Source organism: Phalacrocorax aristotelis, chromosome Z (genome assembly GCF_949628215.1).
Source record: "Phalacrocorax aristotelis chromosome Z, bGulAri2.1, whole genome shotgun sequence".
NCBI classification, from domain to species: domain Eukaryota; kingdom Metazoa; phylum Chordata; class Aves; order Suliformes; family Phalacrocoracidae; genus Phalacrocorax; species Phalacrocorax aristotelis.
In genome coordinates, this window is record NC_134311.1 from 24,125,782 (window position 1) to 24,149,565 (window position 23,784).

A 23,784-nucleotide genomic window follows, 5' to 3' on the forward strand; every position below is an offset into this window, starting at 1 on the left:
AAATCTATTCTTTCAAAAACTGAGTGAGTCTTCAGTGCGAAAGCAGGATGCATGTGCCAGCTTGATGCTTGCTTATTTATTTCCAACAAAGCATTGCTTTATTTTCACTCTGAAAAATTAATATTTACAGAGATGTACACTAACACTGCCTTCCGTCAAAAGTACATTTAAGCACTGATGTACTACTGACATGGATACATATTGTATATTTTCACAACTGGTTAAAAGGAAAGTCCTGGCTAAATAACTTGAATACAGAAACAGAGACTCCGATCTTAGTTTTCGGTTGTTTTAACTAGGTAACTGTTCTTGCTGTAACTTGTGCATGGCTTTATACCATTAATTGTAATCCATTATGACTACTTAAAAAAAATTAGTAAGCAGTTTGTTGTTTAGAAGCTCATCTGATCAAATGTTTTAGGTTAAGTTATTAGTCAGATCATTACATAAGTGCCATTCAACAATGATGTCTCAGCAGAACTTAATTTGTCTTTAAATATCTGTCAAAATTACTTTGGCTGTGCTATGAACAAAGTGAAGCAATAGTAAATTCCCAGTGGTGATCAACCATTCAGCTTCCTGTGAAAGAGGGTAGGAAACAGAGCAAAAGTTACCTAGGAAGAATCTGTCCTAAGTCAAAGAGCAGTAGGTTAAGTGAGGGTAAACAATACAGCTGTTTCAGATCCAGAAGCTGAAGCTGAGGTCTGAGCAGCAGATCCTGGAGTGACAGCAGGGGATTAAAAAGATTAATTTCTTCAACATATTTGTTATGTATCTGCTCTCCTTCAATTCTGCTAATGAAAAATTACTTTCCCATATAATGTGAAACTGCAGCCATTTGCCCTTCAAGCAACAAGAACAATGTGAAATTTCAAACACCTAATTAATCCTCCTCCCACAAGAGTTAAAAATTAGCTATTGAGACAAACCAATCCTCTTTATGAAAGGGTGAAGGAAGCGAGCTTTCCAAATCCTATTTCTAGCAAGCTTCAGAAAGGCAGAGGTTATTGCCAACATATACTGGCAACTAATACAGATTTTTGAAATGGTATTAAAAACAATAAAGACCCAAAAAAACCTGGCAAAGCCTGAAAATAAAGTTAAACAGTTCCTCTTGCATCAGCCTCCACTCCCACCACTCAAATTCTGTAAACTGGAATCAGGTGGCTTAAAAGCTTTTTAAAACCTAAGGTTTTCTCATAACAAATGAAAAGCAATGACATGAAGCAGATAAACATGAGGTCATCAAAGGAGGTTTTTTTAAGCTTTCTTACCCACACCTATTCCTGTATTGCACTTTGTGAGAGCAGCAGCAGTTGTGCCATTTGTAAGCAATTAATGAGAATTAATTAATTTTATGAGGATCTCTGGCACTATCTGAGTCTCTCTAACCGAAGTAATTAATTCTCAAAGCAAGTAGAAACCATACAAATAAAGACTGAAGGGAAAGCACAACGCATTGGTCTACAAATGACACAAAGATATAACCTGACAAGCTTAATTCCCTAACAAATTTATCTGAGCCTTAGTGGTTTTCTACCTTCCTAATTCAAGAATCTGGAGAGTATTGGTGTTATTGTTGGCAAGTATACCTGTCAAGTGGAGCTTCACTTGCAGAAAACAGACTTTGAACAGTCATATAGTCTGCTTGAAGTTAACAGATCACTTTCTGCAAAGTTTATTACATTGTTCACCTGTCTGAAGGTGGATGAATTACTAGATTGCCACTCCATGCTACTGCCACCGGGCCCCAGTTTTTGAACAGTTTGTAAAAACAAGAGCAAAGACACAAAATCAAGAAAAGATACTGACACTTTTCTGGCTTGTAAGCTACTGCATGGACTCACTGAATTGTATTTAAATTGTCATTCTGACTGCTGATGGTTACCAGCTTATCTCTCAGACAGCAGATGCTGTAAGCTAATGTCATTAGCATAAATTTGAGTCAGGATATAATGAATACGTTATTTATTTTTTAGAATAAATGCTTTCAGAGATGGGAATTAAAATTCTTTCCTTCCAAGTGCTTTGGCTACTAGAAAAACTGAGGAATCCCCTTGTTTCTTGTGGTGCGTGAAATAAGACGATTCCAAGCAAAGAGGTATGGAAAGAGAAATATGAGAGTAAGTGACCACAACTACAGTGAACAACTTACACAAAACTCCTAAAAACATCTAGTTATCTGATGTCAAAAATGCAGTAAGACTGTGGTTGGATAAAAATGTGGTTCTCAGGTTGTACACCAGGGAGAGATAATAAGTGGCAGAGCAAGAAGATGGAGCTGCCTTCCTGACCCAGAAGTACTGTCAGTGCTGATGGGAGAAACTTCTAACACCACACATGGTGTCCTATCAGAATTCCATCTTGCTGCCCTCAGAGCAGGGAAGAATCTTCCCAGTACCATTTTTTCTGTGTTAAGAAGTCAGCTGCAGCAGCAGTATAGGGGCAGACATGCCTATGTTAGATCATTTCATACTTCATGCATGAGCATAAGCCTCACCAGACAGTGAAGGTTAGAATATTACATGCATGCCTCAACTGTGGAAGACTGCAACGTAAGCAAGACAAAACTGAAAGCTTCATATTGGAACATACACTGACCCATTTCCAAAGAGATAGCATCAGGAATACCCAGGCAACAATCTCCTACTGTGCAATGACCTTTCCAGGTAAAATTTATTAGACAATGTTCCCTTCAAACCTCAGCTGTGACACAAGGCTTCTGTTTTACAGCTTACAGACAAAAACAACCCTCTGCTAATTAAAAAAAAAAAAAAAGAACAACACAATTTATCTAACAGTGTTGTTTCTTAAAAGGACTTCCAACTGAATCTATGGCCCGTTCATTCCACCTGTCCTAAAACTTCCTATTCCTGACCACCTCATGATACGTTTTGGCCAAAAGGGAAAAAAAATGTTCCAAGAAAACAGTAAATATGCTTGTCTTAAAATAAGCTCGTCTCAGTCTTTCCTTAATAATTTAGACAGCACTGTAGTAGTGCACTGCAAATAAGTAAAAATCCTTAATTTAGGGTTTGTAATATATAATATTAATATATTTATATTATTTGTAAGTATATAATAGGAAGTAATCTTAAAAATAGGTAGTAACCGCTATTATTATAATTTACTAGTGGAAGGTATACAAAATAACATTCTAAATAGATAAAATGACACACAGACAAACTTAACATTAACATACAAACAGGGCTGTATTTGAATCATAGATTTTGGCAGTCTGCTAAGCACTCCAAGTCCAGTGTTCACTCCAGCAGCACACTCCATACTTTTTCTAACAGAACGTTTCTCCACTTCCACAAATATATTCTAAAAGAATTCCACAAGTATAGTCTAAAAAGTATGGGCCAAAACATAGTCCTCACTAAGTGTTAACATATTCCCACAAGTAGTTTTCCTGTCCCCTTTCCACGTGTTCCAGCAGCTCAGGAATCCAGCCCTGGTGCTTCCTGTATATAATTAGACCATAAAGATCAGCATTCCAGTAACTGTCAGCAACAAATCAGCTCAACATAGCAGCAGTGATCTGAATAGTCATGTAAGAGAGGGTCAAAGTTTTATCAGCTGTGTTACGAATACTAATAAAAACATATGTAACTCCTGTATAACCAGGTTTTCTTTTGCGTCGCTACAGCTATGGGAAGAGCAAATATGCGCTGCCTCTACTGCACTCTAGTGGAAACTAATGGAACAAAACTAGAGTAAAATACTCATCTGTTATCTCAAAAAAAACCCCAACACATTATACATTAAATAGCTATAAAACATTTCTACATCACAAACCACTCAGGAAAACAACTTTTATAAATGCCATTATTACAAAACAACTACAAAACACTCTGTGACATTTACGTTGTGGAATATAACAAACAGGTATCTGTACAAGAAGCTTAAGTGATGCTCAGCCGTTGCATCACTCTGTACACATGTATATATATAACAACACAGCCCACTCCCCTGCACCCTCTTCCTGTACTGCTCCTTCTAAAGTTTCAGTTCTTACCGCTGTAGGCATATTCAAACTGCGTCCATTACCAGCCTCCTCCAATTCAAATTAAGTAGTTAAAACCCAAATGATCTTAATAGCAATTTTTCAAGTAGTCTCAGTGAGATAACAAGAAGCTTTCAATATCCTCCTGCTAGTACCACTATACCTAACATTTTCATTAACAGCAAAAATGTTTGCCTCTCTCCTGAGGCATTTTACTTGTTTTAAAATTCCAATTCTGCAACATGATTTATGGTGTAAGAAACCACCGAAGACAGACGGTTTGTTGGGTTGCTGGTGGAGTGGAAAATATGGGGAGGAGGCAAGGGGGAAGCAGAGGGGAGATGGGAAGAAGAAAGAACCAGCCAACAGCAGCAACTGCGATCCCAAGTGGTCTGCGTGGATGCTTAAGACCTTTCTACAGATCATTCAAAGAAACTTGGTAATACTTCAGATTTAAATGTCTCACTGTAGAACTACTAACAAGGCCCATGTTCAAGAACAGCATTTCCTCAGGTCTGACAGAGGACCAAGAAGAGAAAGGAGACAGGACAGGCAGAAGGCAGAAAAAGAGGGAAAGGATGTCAAGACACAGAAGCTGCTGAAGACAACACTGTGAGCAAACCATACATGACTTGTTTATTGCTGTACCTTATACAGCAGAAGATACATATCCTCTCCAATTTACTTAAATATTTAATGTCTACTCTGTCACGTAATACAAAACATTAATATTACACACAGATATTGTTCTGTTATACCACACATCCTCTGAGGTGGTGAGTACCAGCTCTCAGACCATTACTGAGATAGACTGAATCTAAAAAAAGCTGTAGAGCAGCTCTATCCCAATATCTCTCAACCACAAAGAATATTGCACAACAACAACAAAAAAACCCACAAAAAAAACCAAACAAACAAACACAAACAACAAACCAAAAAACCTAAACAATAATCCCAGAAAATACAAAGGCATATACAGGTTTCCAACAGTTAGTGGAATTTACAAGGTCCAGTGCTGTCACAGCCTGATTATGCAACATGAAACCGACAAGTCTTTAGCTCTCCTCATCAAACTCCAACAACAGCCTGAAGAAGTTTATCACCATCTTCTGTAACTCAGCTCTGCTCAGTAACACAAGGCAAGGAATTGTGCTGATATACAACAGAATTGCCAAGAAATAGGCTACAAAAAAGGTAGCAAAGGAAAAAGATGCAGTTATAAGGCTACACTACCCAGTCTTACAGGAACTAAGTCACCTGCAACAATCTTGCATTAAACCAACATCAAACTCTAGATTTCAAAATACACTGACATCTTCCCCCATCATAAGTAATCTACACATTAACACAAGCTTTTCCAAAGTTTCTTTTTCATTCTGTTAGCATTTTCACAGGAAAGCAGATGCAAGATTTAGTCTGCTCTCCCCACCCCAAAATGAGACAGGTAATCCGCAAAGTATCAGAAGGCGGCACCACTGCACATTCCCCTCTCCGCTGGTAGGCAGTGAGGCATGGGCTAAAAGAGGTAGGCACCCACACAGGGTTTCAATAAAATAAAATCCCTTCTCTCTCCCCTCTACTCCGTTCAAAAGCAGCTGACTTTATCTGCTCCAACCAGGATGCTGCAACCCACTCACTCTCTTCCCAGACACTCACAGGACTCCACTACAACTTGCTCCACTGCACTCTAAGACAGGGACAGCTGCACCTTTACTACCTTCCTCTCCCCACACCAAGAGCCCCACTCCTTTTCATCCCATCTACACTCCCAGTCCAATGTGTTACCATTACAAGCTCCACCTGCTAGCCCAATCTCCTGCATTACAGGCAGTGGGGTAGGGCAGTCTCCAAAATCTGTCAGGAAGCAATGACATGATAAGAACTGCCCAAAAGAGAAGATGAAGAGTAGTCTTTATTTGTTGCGTTTAGCCAGCCACTTGGTTGTGCCTACAAGCCAAGCACAGCTCTCAGGCTGTCAGATGAAGAGCCATAATCTATGCTAAATTACAACTGTGAAAATGCTAAGTTTTTTCTGTTTGCAGGAACACTGCAAATATTTTGAACAGTGTTTGAAAACCACTACTATGTAGTACTTAATGCGTTAACTCTACCAGAAAAGTCAGAGCAGCTCCCATTCCAAAACTGACTACTCACCTTGTCATTTCACTCTACTGAGACCTGAAGAAACATTCTGAAGCATGAAGTGTAGCTGTGAGTCTTCCTTGCCAGGTGCGTGCTTGTATTTGGTTTATGTGGCAAAGCTTTCGTAGCGGGGGGCTGCAGGGGTGGCTTCTCTGATAAGACACCAGAAGCTGCGCCCTTGTCAGACAGAGCCAGTTTCAGCCAGCTCGAAGATGGACCTGCTGCTGCCCAAAGCTGAGCCCATCAGCGACACTGATGGTGCCTCTGTGATAACATATTTAAGGAAGGGTAAAAAACACTGCAGAGCAGCTGTGAGAGGGGAGTGAGAAAATGTGAGAGAAACATCCCTGCAGGCACCACGGCCAGTGAAGAAGGAGGAGGAGCAGGTGCTCCAGGTGCCAGAGATTCCCCTGCAGCCCATGGAGAAGATTACAGTGAGCGCATGGAGGTCCACAGCGGAGCAGATATCCACCCTGCAGCCTGTGGAGGACCCTGAGCCAGAGCAGGTGGACATGCCCTGAAGGAAGCTGCTGCCCATGGAGAGCCCATGCCGGAGCTCCTGGCAGGAGCTGCAGCCCCTGCCCACATGCAGGAGCAGGGTTTCTGGCAGGAACTGTGACCCCATGGGGGGCCCACACTGGAGCAGTCTGTTCCTGAAGGACTGCATCCTGTGGCAAGGACCCATGTTGGAGCAGTTCTTGAAGGACTGTCTTCCATGGGAAGGACACCACGCTGGAACAGGGGAAGAGCATGAGGAGGAAGGAGCAGCAGAGACAAAGCATTGTGAGCTGACCACAGGCCCCATTCTCCATCCCCCTGTGCTACTTGGGGAGATGACGTAGAAGAGTTGGGAGTGAAGTTGAGGCTGGGAAGAAAGGAGGGGTGGGGGAAAGGTGTTTGTAGGTTTTTTTTTTTTTTATTTCTTATTTTCCTACTCTGTTTGATTGGCAATAAATTAAATTCATTTCCCCAAATCGAGTGTGTTTTGCCTGCAATGGTAGTTGATGAGTGATCTCCTTGTCTTTATCTTGACCGATGAGCTTTTTGTCATATTTTCTCCCCCTGCCCTATTGATGGAAGAGCAGTGATAGAATGGCTTGCAGGCACCTGGTAGCCAGCCAACATCAAGCCACCAGAGCATTCCAAATGTGCTTCCTGGTCAAAAATTGTCGCGCTGTTGCCTGTACTCCACCTTCAGCAGTAGAGTGTATGTACAAGTGCTTTTTACACACGCTTGTTCCAGGTGGATGGTTAGGACGTTTTTCTAATAAGCAGAAAATGGGGACTCGAAACCACTGAGACAGGAGGGAACAGAAACAATATGTGTCCTGTTCCATTCAACTGTTCTAACCATTAGGCTACCATGATCCAATTTCACTTCCCCCATGCACCGCTAGTTTTCTTTAAAGGTGGCCCCTGGGTTTCTTTTTACAGGAGAGGGCTCACTCCTCTGGATTCCAAGCAAAAGGCAGGTACCTAACATGTAAAATCTTAGTAGTGAGGCATTTATGGTCTCAAACAATAGGAATCTAGAAATACCCACCACACTGGCATTTCCTACTGGAAACAACTCTCAATGTTACTTACAGGAGTTCTAACATTTCTTGAAATGCTATCCAGCCAGGCTATCCAACAAACTGCAGCTGCCTAAACCTTCTCCCAGGGTCCTGAATTATTTTCCAAGAACTGTGCCACCTAAATATTTGTGTCTAAAGTAGGATTTCAGTCTGACCCTCCATATCACAGTAGCTTAGCCCAGGGGACTGAAAACTTAAGAGCTGTACTGTGCCATGTGAACCAGGATTCTGTTAGGAAGCCAGCCTGGCAGCAAGGACAGACATGCCTTTTAGATGAATGAGATTTCTAGTCTTAAAGCACAACTGTTGTAGTTTTCAAACAGTAATTACTTGGCTGATTTCCCCATGTTTGCTTTCTTTCATAGTAATTCTACAGTTAGTTAAACAAAATATTTCCAGTCATTTAGGATTACCAAACATAAAGTGAAATAACTTGTCGATGCAAGTGTGTTAATATTCTTTGCTCGCGGAACTTATTTCTCCCCAGTATCTCACCAGCAGGAATGTGACTTTTCAGCACATGTAAAAATTTGCTGAGTTTTAGCCCTAAACACTGCACTATCACAGGGCATCTTTCAACTCTTTAGCAGTCATGAAAGGCAAAATGACCCATTACCATCCTTCAACAGAAGTGTCAGAACAGCCTTAGAAGTCCGGAAAAACCTGTCTGGTAAATATCATTGTCTTCCCTTCAAGACAGAAAGGCAGTATTTTTTAAAACTGTCAAACACTACTACAAACTGACATCTGGCATGTGTTACAAATGTCTCCTGCACAGCCACAGAACAGATAACCTTCACATTCATTAACCTCCAAGCTCCTTTCTAAATCAAACGCATCACAGAGGCATTTATGTTTGTGGCAAGCTTGAATGTTTCAAGAAAGGCTAGCTTCTGAACTTTCAGAAATTCCCTCAAAGATGTCAGAACAGCTTCCCTGTATTCTCACAAAGAAACTGTTACTTCAGCTTTGTAGAGATGAAAAAGTGCTTGCAAAAAATTCCGTACCAAAGTTCATTCGACTCAGCCTTTCAAGGCCTGATCTGTCCTAACCGCAGCTGCTGCAAGGATGAAACTCTCCCACAGAATTAGCCAACCAAGACAAGCCAACCAGTATAAAAATCCATATTTCTCCCATGTTGAGCCTTGAAAGAGGCACATTACATCAGTCAAATCCTTAGGCCAAAAACAGTTCTATGTAGCAAAAATAGTTATTCGTTGAATCAAAACTTGTTGAAAGTGATAGGTTTAGTTGTCCCTCATCATTTACTATCGTTTTCACCAAAACAAAGGAATATTCTGTAGGAATTTTGATACCCCAGGCAAAAAAAAAAAGTTTGGCTTGCGACTAGAGTAGAAAAACGATGCACAGGGGATACAGAAAAGATAGGAATGAAGCAGGGAAAAAACACTTAGAGGCAACATAATGCAGAAATACTGTAACAAACAACTGCGAAAAATAGCTTTTCAGCTTAGGGCACTAGATAAAAGTGGTCTGGATGAGAAAGGAAACCACTTATTTCACTATGGTTGTGATACAGATCTCCCTCAGTCTTCCTGCTGCTTGTGTGAGGAGAGCGGCTAACTGTGAAACCAACTACTACTGGACAACAATAAAAGTACCAAGAAAACAGCGTATTCAAAGCTTACCAATACTCAGTGAAGCCCCAGGTTCAGGGAAACACCGCGCGAACAAAGAGAAACGTTTACACAGGCCGCTCTATCGACACACCTCTCCCACCGCAGCTACCGACAGGTTATTTGCCGGTTACTACGTGTAAGCGATTCTCAGCTCTGGGCCTGCTGCTGCGCTTCCTCCCCAGCTCGGTTACAACGCGGACAGCCGTCTCCCTTGCCCTAGGCACACTGAATTTATCATCAGATTTTGGGATGTTAACCCAGTCCCCCCAATCCAGCGGTTTGAGATGCCACATCACCCACGCACGCACCGCCTTTCACCTCGTGCTTCTTTGTACTAAAAACCTTCACCTGCTTTTTTGACAACAAGCACGCTGCGAACTCACGTCACTGCTATTTCATTAAACCTGTTTCCGAGAACACGAAAAACCACAAAATGAGGAATGGGTTATCGGCCATGCCCGCCGCGTCCCACCGGTACCTGCAGCTCGCTGAGCAGGGCCGTCCAGGTCTGCGCGGCAGACAAAGAGGACTGCAGGGGCTCTGCCCATCCCGCCACCACCTCCTGGGACCGGCGCCGGCCCAGCGGCTCCCGCCGGCCCGACCCCGCTCCGAACGGGACCAGAACCTCGCCCCCGCCTCGGCTACGGCGGCCCCACCCAGGGGAGCCCAGCCGAGGGCCCGCGGCGCAGCCGGCGGCGGGTGCCGCCCCTCCACCCGCTTGCCGGGTAGCCCCGCGCCAGGGCGGGAGCGTCCGCCGCCTCCTCGCTGTGGGGCGGGGGGGAGCGCCGGGAGCGCCGCCGGTCCCAGCCGCAGCCCGAGGGGCGAGCCGCTCCGCCGCGGTACGGGCGAGCCGCCCCCCACGGGGCGGGCCCAACCGGCTCCCTCCGCCACCCTGGCCGGCGGGGGATAGTAGGGGCCGACGGGGGAGAGGAAGGGGAAGCCCGAGCAAGACCGGGGGGAAACGGCCTCACCTGCACGTGGCGCCTCCAGCGCCCGGCGTCCCATTCAGGAGGCGCCGCCGCCGCCGCCGCGGGGGCCGCGCCGCTCCGCCCCCCGCCGCGGCCCGCCCCCGCCCCCCGCCCGCCACTTCCGGGGGCGCCACATGAGTCTCGGGTCGCGAGGGCCGCTGCTGCTGTTAGCTGGGCGGGGCAAGGCCAAGCGAGCGGGCCGCCGCCCCCGGGAAAGGCCGTGCCGGTACCTCCACTGGAGCAGGTGCATGCCCCGCGGCCCAGCGGCTCCCTGCGCCGCCCGCCTCGCCGCGGAGCTACGGGAGAGGGTGGGATCCCGCGGCGGCAAGGTGGGCGGGGGCGGGGTGGGGGGAAGAGGAGAGTAAAGGAAAGGAGGAGGGTCGGCTCGGTATGGCTCAGGGCATGCGCGAGGCGCGCCGGGCGGTGCCGGCAGGGGACTCCCGCTCCCGGCGTGCCCCACGCGGTGGGGACGCAGCGGCGGCTGCTGGAGCGGCGCGTTGCATGCTGGGGGCCGTAGTCCTGGCGGCGGGGGGGGCGGCCCCGCGGGGCGCTGAGGGACGGCGGGCGTGGGCGGGCGGTACTCCGCCCTGGGAGGAAACGCTGCCGGGCGGCACGGTGCTGCAGAGGGCGGTGCGCCTCGGCTTGGCGTGCCTGCCCCCTCGGCTGCGCTGGCCCCTGCCCGCCCTACGCGGCCGCAGCCGCTCGCGTGTCACGCCCTCCCGTGGTGGTCGCAGTAAGCGGCGAGGGGCAGCGGCAAGGCGGCGCCGCGGCGGGGGCAGCGGTGTTGGCGGTAGGCGGCGCTGGTGGGCCGCAGCTCCCGCCCGCCCGCCCGAGGCCTGCGCGTGTCCCGCGGCGCCAGCGGCCTGCCCGGTGGCGCCAGGCTGCAGGTAGCCGCGCCTCGGAAGTGATAGTGTTCTGAAGGGGCCGGGGGCTCTGTCAGAAACGGCTCAGGCTTGCGTTTGTCTTGTTTACAGGTTTCTGGAAGCACTTGGGTTAGTAAAGATGTATTCAGGGCTCCATGGGGAGTTCCTGTTTCTGGGAGGAAGTGCAGAGAGAGTTGGGGGGAGTACTCGAAAGGTGGGCTAAAAAAACAGGTCTGCACTTAGCATCGTGACTGGGGGAAAAACGGCCGTTAGAAAGTAAAATAGTTGAGTATGAATGTTTTGGCTAAGACACTAAAGCAAAAAGAGGCGTGGTTATACGGAAGTTTTATTCCCGTTGGTGAAATACTTTCCTTGTCTGTAAAGTGGTGTATTCTTTTCTGGCTTCAAGGATATTAAGAACTGATTACTGGTTGCAAAAGTCTTTGATTTTTACAGACTGACAGATATATTGTGAGTATTGATAGAGATAGCCTGTGAATTATCTGAAGGAATATGGTTTATTCTAAGTGAAAAACAACCCAGAAGATTGTAAAATTTCTTATCTTCAGTTTGTCTTCTTTTTTTTTTTTTCCTTCAATCAGACCAAACAAAGTAAATTAGGTATTGGGGAGGAAAAAACCTAGTAGGGGCATAGGAAACTAAATATCCGAAAAGAAAGCTCATATAATGGTGTCCTCTTAGGCAGCAGTCCAGCAGACCATTGAAGCACTTAAGTTTGCTGGATCAGGATCCTACTAAATACATTGAATGTATATGGATACTACGTAATGCATTCTTTCTTCATTGGCTTGTATACACTCTCCAAACTTTTATACTAGAAACTGCCATTGCGGGAATGACGATAGAGTTTCTGTTTGGCTTGAGTATAGGCTGCAGTCCTGCTCAGGTGTTAAGTTGCTGTGCAGCGTCATTTTGTTAGAACCAATAACCATGTGCTGCATGGACAATATTCACTGTTTCAGTCACGAGTTTCATAAGCAAAAGGTACTGGCAGAATAAGATTGTTCTGGAACATCTTTTCTTGCCATGTGTGAAAGTCTGTGTCAAGACAAAATGGTTCGTCATCCCAGTGGTAAATCATACTTGGCTAGTTTTGACTTCCAGCCGTGCTTTGGTAACTGCAGGACTGGCCTTCAGGAGAGCCCTGAATGAAGCCTGAATGCATGCCCTTGGCAGATAGGATATTTTAATTGGTCTTCACCAGTACTGTTTTACTGTCTGAAATGCTAGTTAATTGACTTCTTTAAAACAACAAAAACAAATTTTATCATGGTAGCCTCACCTTCCTTTTTGCTGTTATTTATCCAATTTACCAACTCAGTGGGTTGATTTGGCTTGTGCTATCAGAGGTAAATATACAAGAAATTGCTGTGCCAGCCAAGAACACTAGAAACAGTACTCTGTTCCGGCTTCACTCCTTCCATATCTGCTTTTGCCTTGCAGACAGGGTTGTAGCAGTGAAAAGTTTGTGTGGTAGCTCTCTCGCATGTGAGCATTTTACTTTACTATACTAATGTTTTATCACAAGAGATTTGGCTGGTTTTGAAAGCCAGGTCTGGGTTGTGCAAAATGAAGTATTCAGTGGGGCAAGGGTCTTGTTGCTCTTTGAATGTGAAGTTCTTGGAACACAACAGTGTTTAGCCCAGCTCTATATGTGGAATATGATAGTCTATAAATAACATAGTGTTTTATTTTGTAGGAGAAATGGAGCAAATAAAAACAGGCATAATCACTCTTTAGAGCTGTTTACCTCTTTTCCACCCCCACTATGGTAAAGATAGGTGAGAATCTATAAATTGAGAAACAAGCATCCCGAGTTACACATTTGGCTTTCAAATAGCGTCAGCGTACAATGAGATAACATGGATTTCAGAGTGACTGGATACTGTCACTATCCCACTTAACAGATAGGCAGACAAACAGATTACTCTTTTTAGCAGGCTATGCATTGTCACATTGTCTAATCTTGGGACACTGGCAGAATAAGGAAGAAATTTGCTTAATGCTTTGGATAACCAGCATTCATTAAGAAATTATGACATGGCAGACCCTGTTCTTGTAGACATCAACTAGCGCAGGATCAAACTGCTGTTCCATCTACATTTTTCTTGCTGCTGGAGTAGATTGGGGGATGGGGGGGGGAAAGAAAAATCACTGAAATCACATAGAGCCTTCATGAATATTTCTGCCTTTGAATATTTCTTCTTGTGATTAATTGGTAATTATTTTTATGCCGTTCTTCCTAGACACAAGCTTTTTCTGTGCCAGTGACGCATTTTACTAATGACGTTTTAGTTTATTATTGTGATCAGGGAAGTCAGCCTGTGTCAGAGAATGAATTGTTACCTTACAAGCAGAGTCTGGTTCAGGACTTCAGAATCTAAATGTCAGATGAACTAATGAACAAAATAAATTTCTGTCAGTTTCTGTCTGGTGAGTTGTTTGTTCCTATTTGTCCATGTAGTTTTTTCCAACTAGGGTGGCTCTTTGGACACATCTAATCGCCAGCACACCTGCATTTGAGAGCTATCCAAATGTTTAAGAATGAGAAGAGCAACTTCTTGCTCTCTGGTCTGATTTCCCTGCCCCTGTCCAGCGACTATAGTGGAAGTTTTAAGGTTGAGAAAAACAACTTAGTGTAGAACAAAAGTGGTGTGTCAAGCAGTGTTCCTTATTGCTTAAGTTGATAGCGTGGGGATATCAAGAGCAGTGCAAAGCATGGTGTAGCTTCCTCTCAGATGCTGCATGATCAGGATACCTCTGAACTACAAGGAAACCAGTAAAAACTGAAGATGTGCTCCTCTGACAGTTGCTCCATCTAATGAATACTGTGCATTTTGTTCAGGTTAGCAATGGTACGTAGTGGAAAAAATGGTGGGCTCCACCTGAAGCAGATTGCCTACTACAAACGAACAGGAGAGTATCATCCTACAACATTATCAAGTGAAAGAAGTGGAATCAGGAGAGCAGCCAAAAAATTTGTTTTCAAAGGTAAAAATATTCCTTCTTAAGTACTCTGAAAATAGAGTTTTAGGTGAAGGTTTGCTGATACAAAAGAAAAATGAAAGTGGGATCTTGCCCTGCTGCATACTGTGATTTTAATATACATCCTCTTTGAAACAAACACTCTGCTTAGCCCTTGTTAATATATAACAGAATATTGCCGAAACGGAAACTCAATCTGCTTTAGTACTTTCCAGGAGGGATTTATATATATCTGTCTAAAAGGCAAACCATGTACTAGAAGCTGGGGAAATACGTAGCCTTTGCAATCCATAATTCAGAGGACTACAGAAAGGTGAATCCAGATCTGCAGCAGTTAGAAAAGGAATGCCTGGTCTGGTCTGGAGGATGCTGCGTGTGGCTGGGCAGAAGTGCAGGGAACGCTTTGCCATCTGTCACCTTAGAGCCTCCCAGCCCTTCCCAACTTTATTGCATCCCTGCAAGGAAGTATATGAGCCTTTGTAGTCTGCTGTGCTCTCTCAATCCCATCAAACCTGCCAAGTCTATGTAGAGAGAAGGCAGGCAGGAGTTAAAGCTGTGAATAGCGAAGTCACATTGCTGGCAGGCTTCCTGTGGGAATGATGTTTGTGTCCTGACTTTCCCTTGTAATGCCTCATGTCCAGATTAATAAACGTAGGTGAACAATTGGGTTTTTGGAGGAAATAATTAAAATATTTGTAAACAAAAAGCTACACTTACACAGAAGTGAATTGAAGTTGATTTAATAATTACTGTACTGAATCATGCCCAGTGGTTTAGTAAACTAGACAAAAGACAAAGCACTTGCATATAATTCACTGGTACTTTTCTTCTTTCAGAAAATAAATTGTTTTATGTTGGAAAAGACAGAAAACAAATGCGCCTGGTAATTGTTTCAGATGAAGAGAAGAAAAAGGTGCTTGAGAAATGCCACGAAAATGCTGCTGGCACTCATCATGGCATATCAAGGACACTGACTTTAGTGGAATCTAATTACTACTGGACCTCTGTAACAAATGATGTCAAGCAGTGGGTACGGAGTCATAGCTACAGGATTTTTGATGTAGTCTTTGTTACAAACATTTTGTAATCACATGGCTTTGATACGGCAAGCACCCATACTGCTTCCTGATGAGGAAACGTAAGCTTACAAACAAACTTTAAATGGTCGTCTTGCTAGAGCATAGTATTTCCTTTTTATTTCTTCTTTTAGTACTGACCAGGTGGTTTGCATATTGCTGTATGTTATGCAGTGGTTGGGAGCCATACTGCCTTTAACTATGCAGGGCACATTTGGTCTTTGAGAAGGATTTTTCTTATGAGGACTCTTGTATATCTTTGTCAGGATGCAGTGTACCATCCCAAGGATATGTGGCCAGAGTGGCTGCTGGCAGATAAGAATATGAAAATGGTGCCTCTGCCTTACAATTAGGTGTGTTCAGGAAAATGTTAAACAAGTCACTGCTTGGGAAAGTTCCTTCTCCTCCTTCACCTAAAGATATGTGGATGTGATCCCCAGGCAGAATGTGATCCTTGAGGAAGCTGTATGTAAATGTCCTTTATGGCCAAATTACTGTTGCTATCGTCTTGCTGCATCACCTGAATACTTTGAGTTCAGCACAACTTTAACATGAACTGAAAATGAGCCTTTGCTTTCAATTCAGACTTGGACAAAGGGGCTCTGTACTGTAGATAGAGCTAATCCATGTTATGCATGGAAGAATATATATGCTGCCAATGTTTTTCAGCCACAGCATATGCAATGGAACCAAAAGGGGAATGGCTGGGACTTTCTTTCAATCCCAGCTGCTTTATACTTCCTTTAGTATTTACAGATGGTAATGGATATTAGAACTTATACTGTGGACTGGAAAGATCACAGTGCTTTTAGGATGAGGATAGTTCAGCGATGAATTCCTGTACATGTCCTTATCCTGTCCTTCCCTGTTGTTTGGCTTTGTTTTGGTTTTATGCTGAGGCTGAAAAATCTAAGGGCAAAAAGTAAGAAAGATGATAAAGTGAAATTTGTTTTGCATTGCCTGTCTTACCCAGCTTACAGAGAATTATGGTCCTGCTGATTGTCTTAAACATTTACCATTGCTTTTTATTGACAGTATCTTCCTGGATGTTTGCACTAGGTGTATGCTTGCCAGCACTGCCAAGTGGCAAAGAATACAGGCACCACAGCACCCAAAACGCACCCTATCAAAGCAGAGGACCCGTGGACAGCAGTCACTATAGACCTAATGGGACCTTTTGATGTTACCAAGAGAAGCCACAAGTACATCATAATCATGACAGATTTGTTTACAAAATGGGCTGTTATCTTGCCGCTGCATGACACTTCAGCAGCTGAAATTGCTAAGGCAATCATAGAGGTGTTCTTCTTATATGGGCCACCTCAGAAAATGCCTATTGATCAAGGGAAGGAGCTTGTTTGTCAGGTAAGTCTTTATGTGGCCGGTTTCACTTTTTTTCAAGCAAAAATACACTTTCCTCTGTATTAAATTTGAATTTTGGACTATTCTTGAAAAAGACTGCCAATCTTTAATTATAAAAAAAAAAAGAAAATAAATTAGCACATACAGAAAATGACAAACCAATTATTTGCAATTGTAACATTACACAGTGTTTCCCAGAGTTTTATTCTTTGGATAAAGAGTGAAGCAAAATAATTTCCTGGTGGTTATAGTGTGGGTTTTGTCATTCAGTTGAACTGGCACAAGCTTTCACACTCCAGCAGGGCTATATTTCATCCATCCATATTGTCTACTGTAGCAGATAGCTAAGGGTATTTTTGACATTGGCATATAGTGATTGTGAAGAATTTTTCACACTTTGATCCTCTCACAGATGATAAAATCCTGAGGCTATGAAACAGAGGAAATGACAAATTCAGTTAGTGGTAGAAATGTGTAACCATCAGTTACTGGCTCCTACACCATACTGGTTCCTTTTAGCTGTCTCAACCTTGGGCTGTTTTGGAGTATGTATGTAAGACTTCTGTTCAGTCACCCACATACCAACAAAAGGGTTGGAAAACTACGGAGTTACTTTACTTGAACTGTGATACAGAAGCGCGAGACCTTCAGTAATTGTGTCCTTTTTCTTTTGAAGATAAATGAAGAACTCTTTGCACTGTTTGGCATGAAACAAATTGTATTGTCTTACCATCAGGCAGATGGTGTAAATGAAATAACATGCAAGACAATCAAAGTGTTCCTTAACAAATACTGCACTGACCATCCAAATGATTGGGATGAACATTTGTCTGCTATTGCCTATGCTTTCAACTTGACAAATTTGGTATGTGAAGATTCTTCCTCTTTTGACTGAAGGCCCCAAAATATCTGCAAAGCTGTATGCTAAATTTGCTTGCTTTTTGCTCCCCATTCACATAGGAGCCGGATCAAAGCACCCCATATTTCCAAATGTTTAATCGAAACCCAAATGTTGTTGAGACAATGAATATATGTGTGGAAGAAGAATGTAGTATGTTTGCCAAAATATTTGAAGCAACTAAAAAAGCCAGTCAAGCACTGGAAGAAGAGAAAACCTCAGATTGCCAGGTAAGTGTTATATATTCAAATTGTAGCAGTAAGAAGGCTGAAGATAAAAAAGATGGAAAGGCTTGAAGTGTAAAGTATAACTAAACTTTTAAAGCAATGTGGAGTTTTGTGTGGGTTTTCTTGTTTTTTTGATTTTTGGTTTGGTTTCTTTTTTTTTTACTTTGCCTGTGGTCCCTCCATTCCAGTGTGCCTATTCCCATAAGTATTTGGAGTCAGTAACCTTGAAAGAGACCTATTGCCCAGAGATTCATATCTGCCTTAGAGGGCTGCATGTCTATGGAGGCTGAAAAACATTACCTATGGACTATTGATTTATGAAGATAAAATCAATTTCTTCAGAACTCTCCAGCCCTGTATATTATGAATTACACACATCGAAAACCACTTAATGTTATTCTTCTGCATTATTGGCTGGTGTTATGAAAATACATGATTACTTTTGGAAAAAGAAAGTGTAATTCATATGTCTCTTTCTGTAGGTGGAGAAAAACACTTCAGATGAACAGAAAATCAGAAGCAAAATCCCTGTCAAAAGGAAGGCAAAGCAATTAAATACCCTTAGACTTAAAGTTGGTCATGAAGTCCTCAGGCAAAGAAAAAACTGGTGGAAAGATGGTCGGTTTCAGTCAGAATGGGTTGGTCCTTGTATAATAGACTATATCACAGATAATGGCTCTGCAATATTAAGAGATGCCACAGGGTCCAGGCTGAAAAGACCCATCAAGATGTCTCACCTCAAGCCATACATAAGAGGGTCCAGTGAAAAAGGTATATATATGTGTGTATTTGCAGAAAAAAACCTTGCGTTTTTGTAACTTTTCTGTCATGTCTTGGTGTTAGCTTAGGTTATTGGAATGAGCAAGTATCATTCACTAACCAGTGTGAATTAAAGTAACACTGGAGGATAATGTAATAATTGCAGTTTTTAGTATGGAGAACAGTGAGTGTGAGTGGCCTCAGACCTGTGCAGAGCATGGAACACAGCTAATGAATCACATTTAAAGTATGTTTAAAAATAGCTTTCATTAAAGTTGCTTGTAATCTGTGGTTTGGCTCTATCCATGCTGGCTGCTGAAAACATGCTAGAAGTATAATTGGGCTGAACTGTATTCAAAGAGCATTTTCGGACTGTGTTTTTGTTTTGATGTAGACAGGATTCATATTTTTTTTTGCTTAGGCTGAGTAGTGCAGATGGTACATGTTTAGACTTTTTTTTAACAACAGAAGAGTGTTCTCTAAAGCCTTAAAACAGGAGGACTATATCAGAGAACTAATTTTTTTTGAAAGTTTGTTTTAAATTTTGCTGTTGAAGAAATAAATGTGTTTTTCTGGGCAAAGAAAATAAAATTGTCATGCTTTGCAATAAGGCTGCTCGAAATTCCCAAGGACTTGGGGAATCAGCCACCACTCTTGCTGTTAGACGTTCAGTGTGTCCTTTGCAATGCTGCTGTGTTAATCAGACAGTGGCAGCTGTCTGTGTTCAGTTGATACCATCTTTGAGTCCCCACAGGCATTTTGAGGAAAATGAGCACTGAGTGTTTAGAAGACTTCTGTCACAGAATAAGCTTTAATTAAAGGTTCTTGAAAAGTAGACCAGTTCCCACCCTCTTGGCATGTGTTGTTCAGCTTTGGTTCTTCAAAATGCATAAACTGCATTGAGATGGTAGTTTCTTCCATCACCTCTTAAAACCGAGGGATTTGCAAAGCTGAAACTAATTCTGGGATTTCATGTAAGAAGCTGATATTTATGCCAGTTATCAGTTACAGATTTCATAACCAAGATACGAATTTCATGTCATGTCTCTAGGATGCTGCTTTTACTGTTGAATGGTCACTCTGTGGCTTCCAGTTCTTCATTAAATTGCTGATCCATAAGGAGGAAATCACATGCATGTCAAGCATGCAGATAATGTCCAGCTGTTACAACGACTTTGGTAAATTGTGTCACAGTATGAAACGTTAAATTTAGTTGTCTTTGAAGAATCAAAGCCTAATATGTTTACCACTAAATACTGCAGAAGCAGTAGGTAAACGGTTTCTTCCCTGTCCCAGGAAATGGCTAAATATTAGTTGTTTGACCCAGGTAAAAAATTAATTAATTGTTAATACATATAAATCTTAAAATTATAAACTGATAGTCACATATATGTACACTGTGTAGAGAGGTAAACCAAGCTTTGCCAAAGTAGTTGCCAGCCTTAACCAAAACAGCCTAACAGCAATCAAGAAAGAGTTATTTCAGTTGGGTAAGAGCAGTGAAACCAGGCAATGCATGACATAGTGGATGACACCTTTTTCATCCATAAAGAAATACATGTATCTTTGAACAAAGGACTTCTCTTTATTAGCAAGGGTGAACTTTTTTTTTATCTGCAACTTATTTATTATTCCTACTGCTGTGATGTAAGTGCGGTGTCTGTCCCTTTGCATAACCTGGGATGGGAACAAAGCATTTGCAGAGTTCTCTGTGAAATAAATGTGGGAAAAGTGCATCTAGGTGAGGATATTTGTGGCCTTGCCTACCATCTTTGTAAGTGTTATGAAGTGTTTTGCTTACCCTGCTCCAAAAACCTGAAGTCTATCTTGTGTGTGTCACACTTCAGATGTGTGAGCTTGGGAGTTTTAAAGAGGAAAGGCAAAACGTGAAAATGAAGTGCTCATTTTTTATGTGAGGAAAAAAATCTTTCACAGGTGAGAACGGGCAATCAGAAGCAAGGTATTTTTTCATAACCTTTTGTAACGCTTTTGGTCTAAAGATAAATCCTGAGTCGGTGCATTGATTAGAGCCCTTGCTACAGGCATCACAGATGTGCAGCCTGGGTCTTTACAGCCAGGGAAAGGTTCCAGGACACCTTGTGCACACATACATTTATGTGTCTGAAGTAACATTTTGTTTTTCTTGTTTGAGTGTAGTTTGGTTTAAAATTAAACTCCAAAGAAAGCCTCTGGATCCAGTGCTCAAATGATTCAGGAATGCAAACATGTTGAGAAACATGGCTGGGAAAGTAGAGTTTCACCTCCACAGTAGCTCCCACAAAGGTCCCTCTTTGGACCTACATCTCACAAAGGAGTTTGTAGTTCCCTGTATGGAGATGCTTATCTGTTGAACGGCTCTTCTGATTTAACAGAACACTTAATTTCACAGTAGGGTGCTCATGTGAGCAAGATGGGCCCTAACCTCATCTTCCAAAACAGAATAGTTAACTCCATGGTGGTGGCTACACTTCTAATTTGTCTGGTCAGACTGTTCTTATTTGAAGTCATTCAAAGAAGTCAAACACTCTAAACATATACTGGATAGAAGAAAAGCTCAGTAGTACTATATAGTAGCAATCACCACTGTTGTCTTTAAATTCTGTAAAACTGTGTTTCTTTTTTTTTTTTTTCTTAAAAAAGCCTGTTGTGTTGTATTAAGACTTCCCAGGAAGAGCTTGGAGTAGCCACAGTTTTTTCTGTGTGTGCGCAAAATGGAAAAATCTGCTTGTCCATTCATTTAAGGTATTAGTTCAGGAGATGACTATGACAGACATCAAGCTAGCCACTGACCAGCAAAGAAAAGCTCTTAGTGTGGAGCACTGCAAGGATTATTTTGTGGTAATGAGGTGCAGCCAAACTTTTCATGCTCAGTTAAATCAGGAAATTCACATTATCAGACTGCTGTCACTCAAACATTCTTGTCCTCTCGTGGAAATTGTTTTGAAAAATAAGTTATCACCTCACTAACACTGTAAGTATGGCTTTCAGTAAACTAGAATGATCTGATTTAATGGTACTTTTCTTTTACAGACAACCATAATTTTTTACAAGGTGCAGTAGTTGTTGACCATGACTATATTGGCTTATCTGAAAGATCCTGCAATCCAAGCCAACAAGACACTATTGCTGAAGGGGAAATAAATGCCTACACAAGAGATGTCATGTCTGTTGTGCAAATGCCACCTGCAGCCTGCAAAGACCAAGAATCAACAGATGGTAAACATCAGTCTGAGCTGACAGAAGATCATTGCACTGAGTCAAACAATGCAAAGCTGAAGCAATGGCCATCACCTTGTTGGACACTTCAAACAAAGACAGAGGATACTTAAGCATAGTCTCATGTCGTGTCATTGCCAAACAGTTCGGAACTTCTGTGGCAGGCTGAAAAAACCCGTAGTATCTCCAAATTCCTTACTTAGATCTACGTTACTATTTTATGAATATGAGAGTACTACAGGTGTCCACTGGGTAATTTGTATGGGCATTCAGAAGGCATTGCTCTGTTACCAAAACATAGGCACCATCTAGTGAAAGCACATGTTCTACTATTGTACAAATTAAAGAACATCATACGTCTCCAGTGGTTAATTTACACGGGCATTGAGAAGCACTCACTCAGTGCCCGTGTACTGACCAAAAACAGAGGCACAACCTAGTGAAAACACATGTCCTCATCATGCATTTGAATTTCAGATTTTGTTGGTAGAATGGCAGTACCTTGCTGTTATCCTGTCAGGCCACATTGCATCATTTCACTGTAATGACCTTTTCATGAATTCTTACTTGACTCATTCCTAATGTGCAGAGATACTGTGGGATGAATATAATCTTGATGTAAATTTTGCCTCCACTGTAGAGAATCCTTTTCCTGTTATAAAACAGATTTGTTGTTTTTTTGGGGTTGGGTTTTTTTTTTCTGAGAAGCTGCAGACTGTGACTCGTTAGTTTCTCTAAGATCTCACAAAACAGTAAAGCTGCCAAAATCAAGTGTGTGTAATGCTTTGCATATGAAACGAGGCCTTTAGGTGCTCCCCACTCATGAAAACTCTGCTAGCATGAGCAATTTTTTTAATTTCTTAGGTGTGTCAAAATCTTAAGCGCATTCACTATTCATTTGTGCTTTCTTTACAAACATCTTGTTTCATTTATGTTTACATCTCCCCAGAGCCAGTACAGGTTTGGAGATTTTCCTAGATGACTGGCAGTGGAAGGTGAAGCACTGGTGTTACCCTCTGAATTTCTTGAGTAAGGAATTCCTCTGAATTCCTTGAGTAAGTTAATTACTGGTCTGCCAATTAATTACTTTCTGCCAAGAAGCCTGTATTTCGAACTCAGCTGAACAGGAATTATTTCATGTGGAAAACTGATGAGAGCAAGTCAGTTCTTTTTATAGGGGACTGACATGAAGAGGGAGAAAAATAGCAGAGAACTGCATTTAGAAAGTCAGCAGCTTCTCTCTGATACTGTGGAAGATTTGCTTATCTTGCTGTCTCAGTGTGTGCGTTCCTGCTCATCTCTGTGGCTGAATGTCATGTGACTTAAAACACATATGGAAGAAAGTGCAATTCATTAAGAGTTTTCAGTTAATCTTAGGTAACAACATTTGGTCCTCAAGGCTGATTAGGTACTGTACTTATACAGAAATTTGTACCTAATGTACAGTATGTCTTTGATATCATGGGCCGCAGCTCTGTAAGAGCAGCTCAGCACAATGACAGGATGCTATCTCAAAATTCAAATGAAGAAATACTTCATACTCAAAGTATTTTGTGTCCTCTGAAAATCTAGTCCTATTTATGTAAAGTCCATATATACTTTTTTTCCACTGAGACTGTTTCAGAAAGAGGGTACTGGGAGGCAGCTGGGGATGCTGGCCTAACAGGCTCCTCCATGGAGCTCTTGGAGACGAACAGCCCTTGTGTGGGCACTGGCAAACATACACAAGCTGAAAAGCCCATCTCTGTGTTAGCTGCTGTTACCCCATGCTGTGCTGTCCTCTGAGGACAGCTGGCCTCTGTAGTCATCAGTCTAGTGCAGTCAAGAAAGCAAAGAAAGTGGGCTTGGTGAAATACATTCGTCTTGTCTGAAAAAGAAAAAATGCTAGGAAATCCTGTCAAACTAGTTACAGTAGAAGAAAAAACAGGTAAATATGATATAATTGGTAATTATGAACAGTGGTCTTACTTTGATATTTTTTTTCCCCAGTAATGAGCACTGTGGTCATACGGTATTTTTTCCCTGGAATAGTAATTTAAAG

The 23,784-nt window shown here is 42.4% G+C and overlaps 2 protein-coding genes across 19 annotated transcripts in view; one reads left to right on the plus strand and one right to left on the minus strand.

Annotated features, from left to right (window-relative positions):
• The window catches only part of PPIP5K2 (diphosphoinositol pentakisphosphate kinase 2), a 54,153-nt gene extending 43,675 nt beyond the window's left edge, over positions 1-10,478 (minus strand). For 8 of the 12 annotated variants that reach the window (XM_075079330.1, XM_075079329.1, XM_075079328.1 and 5 more), the window contains exon 1: positions 10,340-10,478. The gene's annotated coding sequence lies outside the window, so the exon portion shown is untranslated. Of the gene's footprint in view, positions 1-614; positions 719-6,163; positions 6,329-9,846; positions 10,003-10,339 lie in introns of those variants that run through there. The other 4 variants (XM_075079325.1, XM_075079317.1, XM_075079318.1 and 1 more) reach the window with 3 other exon arrangements.
• GIN1 (gypsy retrotransposon integrase 1) lies at positions 10,452-22,514 on the plus strand. 7 transcript variants are annotated; one of them, XR_012658070.1, is made up of 9 exons: positions 10,452-10,580; positions 14,066-14,211; positions 15,042-15,235; positions 16,341-16,646; positions 17,320-17,508; positions 17,604-17,771; positions 18,251-18,539; positions 19,579-19,705; positions 21,558-21,854. XR_012658070.1 is itself a non-coding variant. In XM_075079331.1 (8 exons), the coding sequence occupies exons 1-8, from the start codon at positions 10,471-10,473 to the stop codon at positions 21,854-21,856; spliced, it is 1,701 nt and encodes a 566-aa protein (XP_074935432.1). In that variant the 5' UTR covers positions 10,452-10,470; the 3' UTR covers positions 21,857-22,514. The 7 variants fall into 7 exon arrangements, 6 of the variants coding, with proteins under 6 accessions (XP_074935432.1, XP_074935433.1, XP_074935434.1 ...); XM_075079331.1 differs by lacking the exon at positions 19,579-19,705 and having other exon boundaries at positions 21,558-22,514; XM_075079332.1 differs by lacking the exon at positions 19,579-19,705 and having other exon boundaries at positions 15,102-15,235; positions 21,558-22,514.
• Positions 22,515-23,784: the final 1,270 nt, after the last annotated feature.